General features: G+C 44.4%; 1 protein-coding gene across 1 annotated transcript in view; it reads right to left on the bottom strand.

The window, feature by feature from the left end:
- Positions 1 to 2,154: 2,154 nt before the first annotated feature.
- Positions 2,155 to 9,040, bottom strand: part of SGIP1 (SH3GL interacting endocytic adaptor 1) — a 66,253-nt gene continuing 59,367 nt past the window's right edge. Inside the window, exons 19-25 of the mRNA XM_075287257.1 lie at positions 7,686 to 7,797; positions 7,127 to 7,282; positions 6,606 to 6,738; positions 5,163 to 5,365; positions 4,859 to 4,923; positions 4,047 to 4,211; positions 2,155 to 2,886 (exon numbers count right to left, since the gene is read on the bottom strand). Coding sequence (XP_075143358.1) covers positions 2,864 to 2,886; positions 4,047 to 4,211; positions 4,859 to 4,923; positions 5,163 to 5,365; positions 6,606 to 6,738; positions 7,127 to 7,282; positions 7,686 to 7,797 — 857 coding nt within the window. The 3' untranslated portion in view covers positions 2,155 to 2,863. The remainder of the gene's footprint in view (positions 2,887 to 4,046; positions 4,212 to 4,858; positions 4,924 to 5,162; positions 5,366 to 6,605; positions 6,739 to 7,126; positions 7,283 to 7,685; positions 7,798 to 9,040) is intronic.

Genomic DNA, 9,040 nt, shown 5'->3' with positions numbered 1-9,040 from the left:
ACTGCGGAGATGGCCAGACCATTAGACCACTTCGATGATGGCCGGACCATTAGACCACTGCGGAGATGGCCGGACCATTAGACCACTGCGGTGATGGCCGGACCATTAGACCACTGCGGAGATGGCCGGACCATTAGACCACTGCGGTGATGGCCGGACCATTAGACCACTGCGGAGATGGCCGGACCATTAGACCACTGCGGTGATGGCCGGACCATTAGACCACTGCGGTGATGGCTGGACCATTAGACCACTGCGGAGATGGCCAGACCATTAGACCACTTCGATGATGGCCGGACCATTAGACCACTGCGGAGATGGCCAGACCATTAGACTACTTCGATGATGGCCGGACCATTAGTCCACTGCGGTGATGGCCGGACCATTAAACCACTGCGGTGATGGCCGGACCATTAGACCACTGCGGTGATGGCCGGACCATTAGACTACTTCGATGATGGCCGGACCATTAGTCCACTGCAGTGATGGCCGGACCATTAAACCACTGCGGTGATGGCCGGACCATTAGACCACTTCGATGATGGCCGGACCATTAGACCACTGCGGAGATGGCCGGACCATTAGACCACTTCGATGATGGCCGGACCATTAGACCACTGCGGAGATGGCTGGACCATTAGACCACTGCGGAGATGGCCGGACCATTAGACCACTGCGGAGATGGCCGGACCATTAGACCACTGCGGAGATGGCCGGACCATTAGACCACTGCGGAGATGGCCGGACCATTAGACCACTGCGGAGATGGCCGGACCATTAGACCACTGCGGTGATGGCCGGACCATTAGGCCACTGCGGAGATGGCTGGACCATTAGACCACTGCGGAGATGGCCGGACCATTAGACCACTGCGGCGATGGCCAGACCATTAGTCCACTGCAGTGATGGCCGGACCATTAAACCACTGCGGTGATGGCCGGACCATTAAGTCCATGACCGGATCATTAAACCACTGCCATATGTCGCTCAACAATTGTCACTTCATGTGACTATTGTGCAACTTTTCTCCTAGATACAACCAGATTTGCAAACTTTCATGCGACTGTCATGCAACAGAGTAGCATAAATCTATGTAAAAATAAAAATTAAAAAAAAAAAAGTCACTGTGCAAGTCCTGACCAAGTCTGTGGGTAACCCCCGACTATAACCTGGATCACACTGGACGTTCACCGAGGTTGGTATTTTACATATAAAAACAGCACCAGCCAGATGTTACAGGGTGTATCAGTTACCCAGACTTATAGGGCACCAGTGCACGGACTCATCTGTTGCCATGTTATGAGACAAAAAAGAAAAATATGTCTTCTGCTTTATTTTTTTTATAAGCGGAAAACAGTTCAGAGGACCTTTCTATAGTGTCTTAGAAATAAATAATAAATGCATTTCTCTACATTCAGTGCAAAACGGGTTGTCTTACGGTGGGGTATACAGAGGTCGTAGTGGACCGGCCTCTATGGGACCTCCCCTGCGAGCCAGAGCAGATCTTGCAAGCCATGTATGTCATCTCAGTGGCTGCCATACAATACATAGGAGGCTTGTGTCTGTAAGAATAGGAGCCGTTTGCAAAGCAGCTCTCCGGTCTGGCTCACAGAGGGGTCCGAAGCGGAAGATGCTCTGACTGATGTCCATATACTCTGTCATAAGAGCACCCCGCACCTACTACGCTGTATTCTCATCAATATGGCTACAAGACCCAACATATCCAGTACATACAGGCATGTAGTCAGCTTTAGTCATTCAGATAAATCACCCACAATGCATTGCTGCTGGCATTATTAATACACATTCAGGTCCAGAATGTAACAGAATGGCTTTATTCGCCCTCGATTTTGCACTCCTAGAGGGGGTCCCAAGTGCAGGGGATTCTCAATGCTGTCCCTATACCCTAACAGAGCATACGGACAGGGGTTGTTGTCCTAAGAGCACCCCCTCCTATGCTGCATTCTCATTACCCAAAATAGTCCAGTACATACAGGTGTGCTGTCAGCTTTAGTAATTCAGATAAATGACCCACAATGCATTGCTGCTGGCCTTATTAATACAGAAAGCAACACAACACCTTTATCCGCCCTTGATTTTGTATTCGAAAGCTTTATTGATTTATTTGACAAACCTTGTTCTTTGTGGGGTTACTTTTTATTTTTTTTGCTTGTTTAATCCTGTGACTCCCTTCTGACGTCGTCATGCAAATGTCATGTCCGAATGGTTTGCATGTTTGCAGATTGTTGTCATGTGCATAGACAAGGATTCAAGACATTGGTTAAAACCTTAGGCACCCCCTATCATAGCTACTGATATAATACATCTGATTCTATATCAGTGGGCCGCAGCCTGTGGCCCTCTGGCCGTTGTGGAATTACATCATGCTGGGAGTTGTAGTTCCTCTACAGTTAGAGGGCCGCAGGTTGCAGTCTACTGTTTTATATATATATACACAAAAATCTTATAAGCAGTGTGCCATTCAACAGTACTACTCAGTTGTTGTTTCATATATATATATATATATATATATATATATATATATATATATGACACCGCGTAAAATACATCCATTTATCAATGGTAAAATGTTGAAACGAGTCTAACTGCCAAAATACAGCCTTACTGAATTAAGTACAATTTACAAATACGATAATTACATTTGTTAAAACCATCAACAATGTTACACCTAGATATAAATACTGCAGGACGGGGCAACACCAAGGTTTCTGTGGAAAACGCTCGGACAGAAGTTGACGCAACTTCCAGCAGAAATTTCCCACGCTCCATGTAGAGTTCATGTTCATGAGCTTTAAAATTACAACCTGTCAGGGAACATTGCTCCTTGGGGTAAAATCCTCCATTAGACGTCAGCCAGGTACTTTCCTTGGGAAAAAAAAGATACACGAAAAAGGGAGAATGAGTGGGAGTTGATGGTGCAGGCAGCACATAGGGTATGGATGAGACGTGTGCAGGTCAGGGTTATGATCGTCGTGACCTTAGGATAGGTTACTGATATCAGATTGGTGGGGTCGGACTCGTGGCTGTTGCAGTGTTCGGATTACTGTGGCGTCGTGGGGTCTTTGCTTCATACAACATTGCATTGTATCTCAATGCTGTTCATTTTAATGGGATTTATCTATGGTATGGTCATGTGACTAGTGAACGTGACATCACAGGCCTGAAGAAGTGCTCAGCCTTTTCATCTAGTAGATCATTGGACTATGATGTCAAGGATCTATCCTTAGGATAGGTCACCAATATCAAACTGGTGGTGTGACCGACACTCAGGATCCCCCTTGTGATTGGTATAGAGTGTAGAGGTCACATCACTTGTCCGCATGCTGCAGCCTCTTCTAACAAGCCGACCTGTGGGTCCCCTCTGATCTATGACTAAGTCTTTCATATCACAGCGCTGGAAAATTCCTTTAACAAAAAGTTTAGGGTGAAATTAATATACTGGTTTATACCTAGTGCAGGGCCTGTGGGGGTGGTGCATGATACCAAAGAAAATTTGTGCATCATGACCTGCGCTAGGTATAATATAGTACTGTACGATATCTGGATTGAATATTTGCACAAAGGCAAATATTGGCTGCATTTCCCGGAATGAATAAGGTTCAGAGACCAATATGTCATGTATGATGCTAGGAGTCCCTGCCTCCTCTACACTATAGTAGGGGACTGTACAAATATGCAGGCAGGGATTCCCAGCATCATAGTGCACTTTGGTACCTGAAGTCCCGGTCTCTAGACTTGGTTCAGTGCCCAAAATGTGGGCTATATATGGTCTGGATTTTACAGACTGCATTAGCACAAGTGCAGGGGGCCTAAAGGGATTGTAAAGACGTACCCTGTAGGCTGTGCCGGGTACTGCAGCTCTCAAGCGAGTCACTACTAAAATGTATGTACCTGTGTCTCATAAACCAATACGAAGCAAGGCCGCTATGGCACCTTTTATCAGCTCCACAGTTCAGGTGCCAGGAGTCAGACCCCCACCAATCTAATATGGCAGCACGGTCCGTTTCTCCTTCTATCCCACCTACCTGCTGCAAACCTCTTTTTCACCAGTGAGAACCTGTATCCTCCTCCTACCAGCTCAATGTCACACCCAGACAGAGTGCTGCCTTCACTAGTGAACTGTACTGCTAATGGTGCTGGTTTACTGGGGCCTTCCGACAGCTGGAACCTCGCAAGCAAAGAGCCAACGCCTGCAACAAAAACGGGACAACAGTGAGCAGGAACGGTGCAAACTCCTTCGAGGGCTTGTGCATTTTGCATGGTCTCCTTTTGTAATCTGTGGGCGGAGAGGGGCTAGTGAGATTGGGAACCATATTGCTTGCCACCGAGCTTTCCCAAAAATAAATGTAACTCTGATCGTTTTAGAAGGAAATCATCTTCAAATAATTCCAAAGCCTTCAAAGAATTTCCTGGATTACTAAATTGATGGCCCATCATTACAGCAGACCAGAAATGGAATATTCCCCAAAAAATCCCTTTAAAGAGGATCTGCCCCTTCCCCTGACATGTCGGTTTTAGTAAATACTTGTATTTTCCATAATACTAAATTACAATCTGCATTGAGCCGTTCCTCAGTTACTCCTCCTGAAAATGAATAAATGGATGGCTGGGCGTAACCAGTTGGAAGTGCTCAGTGTGAAACTGTCCAATCAGTGATGAGATTGCAGGGACACGCCCCCTTCAACAACATTGTCAATTTATTAATACATTTCTAAGAGGAGTAACAGAGGAACGGCAGAACTGTAGGAAAACAGAATTGTTATATTATGGGGAATATTTCTTGAAACTGATCTGGAAAAAAAAAAGGATTTAATTGAAACAAGTGTCCTGAATTTACCTCCATTTTCAGATTTCTGGGAAATATCCGGAATTTTCCATAATATCCTCTGTTGTTCTGCATTCCTGAAATTGAGAAAATCAGTCAGTGGGACAGACAATCCTGGCAGCGGCGTCTCCCGCCACGAGCCATCCGCGGGGCGCGTGCAATGTTATTGAATATTGTCTGCAGGACGGAGATATTTACACGCAATGTCATTAGTAAACTATGTGCGGGAAGGAACGCGCAGTGCTAGGATTTAAAGGGACAGTACGCAAAAAGAAAAAAAAAATGTAGGAATTTTATTTTAATGAATTGTACTTACCATACAGCAGCGGGAAGCACTGCCTGGAGTTTCTTTACTCCGCCATCTATAGGGATAACAAACTGCACATTGTTCAGGGCTACCGGTGAGGCCATGGAGTCAGGGTTGTACTTGTAGTCTATCCGGAGATCTGTGCTGGTAGGTTCACACCTCCAATTCACTGCAAGATTCAGAGGAGTAGACTGGAGCCCCTGGGAAGATACCTGGTGAAATAGAAAAGAGGGTCACTGCTGAACTGTAACATGCTGTAATATACTCCAGAGCTGTAATCACTATTCTGCTGGTGGAGTTACTGTAAAAGTATGAACAGGACATTAGTGTAATGTAATGTATGTACACAGTGACTGCACCAGCAGAATAGTGAGCGCAGCTCTGGAGTATAATACAGGATAAGTAATGTAATGTATGTACACAGTGACTGTACCAGCAGAATAGTGAGCACAGCTCTGGAGTATAATACAGGATAAGTAATGTAATGTATGTACACAGTGACTGTACCAGCAGAATAGTGAGCGCAGCTCTGGAGTATAATACAGGATAAGTAATGTAATGTATGTACACAGTGACTGCACCAGCAGAATAGTGAGCGCAGCTCTGGAGTATAATACAGGATAAGTAATGTAATGTATGTACACAGTGACTGCACCAGCAGAATAGTGAGCGTAGCTCTGGAGTATAATACAGGATAAGTAATGTAATGTATGTACACAGTGACTGCACCAGCAGAATAGTGAGCGCAGCTCTGGAGTATAATACAGGATAAATAATGTAATGTACGTACACAGTGACTGCACCAGCAGAATAGTGAGCGCAGCTCTGGAGTATAATACAGGATAAGTAATGTAATGTATGTACACAGTGACTGCACCAGCAGAATAGTGAGCGCAGCTCTGGAGTATAATACAGGATAAGTAATGTAATATATATACACAGTGACTGCACCAGCAGAATAGTGAGCGCAGCTCTGGAGTATAATACAGGATAAGTAATGTAATGTATGTACACAGTGACTGTACCAGCAGAATAGTGAGCGCAGCTCTGGGGTATAATACAGGATAAGTAATGTAATGTATGTATACAGTGACTGTACCAGCAGAATAGTGAGTGCAGCTCTGGAGTATAATACAGGATAAGTAATGTAATGTATGTACACAGTGACTGTACCAGCAGAATAGTGAGCGCAGCTCTGGGGTATAATACAGGATAAGTAATGTAATGTATGTATACAGTGACTGTACCAGCAGAATAGTGAGTGCAGCTCTGGAGTATAATACAGGATAAGTAATGTAATGTATGTACACAGTGACTGTACCAGCAGAATAGTGAGCGCAGCTCTGGAGTATAATGCAGGATATAACTCAGGATCAGTACAGGATAAGTAAGGTAACATATTTACAAAGTTGATGTACATTAATTATTTACATAAGTAACTTCTGCCATTACCTGATATTTCAACATGTCTACATTATAATATGTTGCTTGTGGCTTTTGTTCTGAGACTTTCTTTAGATGCGTCATTAAGTTTGGCATGTTGACCCAGAATTCTTTTGCATTAGGAGTGGACTGCGTGTTGTCACTGCAAACAATCACAACAATGTTAACAATAGGAACACATAGGAAAGTCCATACGATTACTCAATCCTAAGTTTAGTACATATAGAACTTTCACTTTGCTCATATCTTTTTTATCTTTATAAATGGTGCACTATTCCCATTATGTGCACAGGTCGGTGTGTGCATGTATGAGAATTTGGTGCAGGGACTTGATGCAAGTTCATTAATGCTAGAAGAAAATTTTTCCTCTGCAGCATTTTCTCTATTACAGGTTATACTTTAGGAAATCTCACATTTGCTTGCAAAATCTGGCCCAAACAACCCTGTTCAGACATATGGAATTGATATTTGGAAATAGAGTGTCTGCACAATTCTGGCATATGTGAACACATCCCTATTGTGATACTGACCAGCAGAGGAGCTGCGGGTTTGGCAGAACATGTTCTAACCGGCTGTAGTTTGTGATGCGGAAAGTCAGTGCGGCTGGTGCTGGGTTGTTGGAGAAGTGGCGCGTGATCCCAGCTGGGAAGGACAAGACCATTTCTCCTGTGATTTTCACTATCAACCTGGAACACACAAGAGGCCATAGCGATCAATATCAAAGTACCTTAAGGTCAGAACACCCCTTTAAAAGGTTCTAGCTAAGAATGGAAACTTTTTCGTCCCCACAAGTTTCCCCCCTCCTCCTCTTGTACATGGCTGACAAAAGCCTAGGAGGTTTCCTTACAAGTAATACGGGAAGTCGAGTGTGACAAGTACATCTAAATAGCGACAAGCCCCCGGATAAAGGCGCGCTATTGTCTTCCACATCTTTTCTCCGCAGACACCGATACATCTCTCTGCCCTTTTGACCGTTATGACCCAAATGGAAAGAGGAAAAAAAACAGCCGAGGTCTGGTTACAGGTTTGGCAGTGCCCGGAGACATACGATCCCTCTAATGGACTGTGTCATGTTACAGCTATACTCACTTATTGGGATCGGCCCCCTTGAAGTAAGCGTTGACCGTCTCTGTGAAGGCGGCGGCCACCGGCAGGGTATCCTGGGCCCCCATGGTTAGGGGGCTTGGTCCTCTAGAGGATCCTGCAAGACAAGGGGCAGCTGATCTCTTGTTATGGGTGTAAGAATATCAAGTTGTAAGCAAGACACATAATAAACAGTGACACGATAACACACTATCTGCCCTAAGAGGGGTAACAACACAGTATACAACAAGGGGGATATACAGAACACAAAATGTATACAGCACAAAGCAACAAAGACACAAGCCCATTGAATCAAACATTAGCTCTAATCCTAAAAATAAGTCCTAAATATCTATAAATTAAAGGGGTATTCCGGCTACACATGTTACATGTTCAGATTCTCCCTGTTTAAGATCTCTGCTTGCTGTCAGTCGGCCAGAAATCAGAACAGACCAAATATTTCTTACAGGTGAATTTGTGACAATTGTATCCAATCCAGACACTATAGCACAAACGTCTCTTCTATTCTGCTACAATGTATCAGCCTGATTGTATGAACCAGATACAACTGTAACAAACTCTGCTGTGAAGAGTATCGGGTCTTTAATTAAAGGGGTTGTCCAGGATCTGAAGGTAATTGACACTGCTGATATATCCAGTCCTGATCAGCCGCTGGAAACTATATATTAAGAGACAGCCTTGTTCCTGACCATGTGAATGGACGTATGGCTGCAGTTCCCGGCACCACCACTACAGCGTACGGACTACAGCGTACGGACTATATAGATTCTGCACCATATAGTGTGGTGGTGGCGCCTGGAACTGTAGTCGTGCGCCCATTCACATGATCAGGAACAAGTAAAAGGTTTCCAATGGCCGAAACAACGGATGATGACAAGGTCCAGGTATCGACCCTAATAATTACCTTCAGCCCCTGGACAACCCCTTTAAGGTTTTCAAACATTCACTGACAGCAAGCAGAGGTACTGAAAATATTGAAGAATTGAAACACAAAGTATATTAGAAAGTTGAAGAATTTTAAAGGGGTTGCCATGGATTAAAAAAACATGGTTGCTTTCTACCTGATGCAGTGCCACACCTGTCCTCAGGCTGTGTCTGGTACTGCAGCCCAGCCCCATTAACTTTAAAGGAGCCTAGGTATATACCAGACATATCCTAAAGATAAGTGTGCAGCTGTTTCTGGAAGTAAGGAGCCACATTTTGGTTTAATCCTGCACCCCTTTACATTTACCTGTCTATCTGACAATACACGCACAGACTAGATAGACTTTGCTGTTGCTTACTCCTTATTTAGCACATTTTGGTGTATCCTTCACTGTCCTCCGTATTATACAGGCACC

The sequence above is a fragment of the Leptodactylus fuscus genome, chromosome 9 (genome assembly GCF_031893055.1).
Source record: "Leptodactylus fuscus isolate aLepFus1 chromosome 9, aLepFus1.hap2, whole genome shotgun sequence".
Classification (NCBI taxonomy): Eukaryota; Metazoa; Chordata; class Amphibia; order Anura; family Leptodactylidae; genus Leptodactylus; species Leptodactylus fuscus.
The sequence above is the reverse complement of the archived record's forward strand: the minus strand, read 5'-3'. Positions and strand labels throughout refer to the sequence as shown.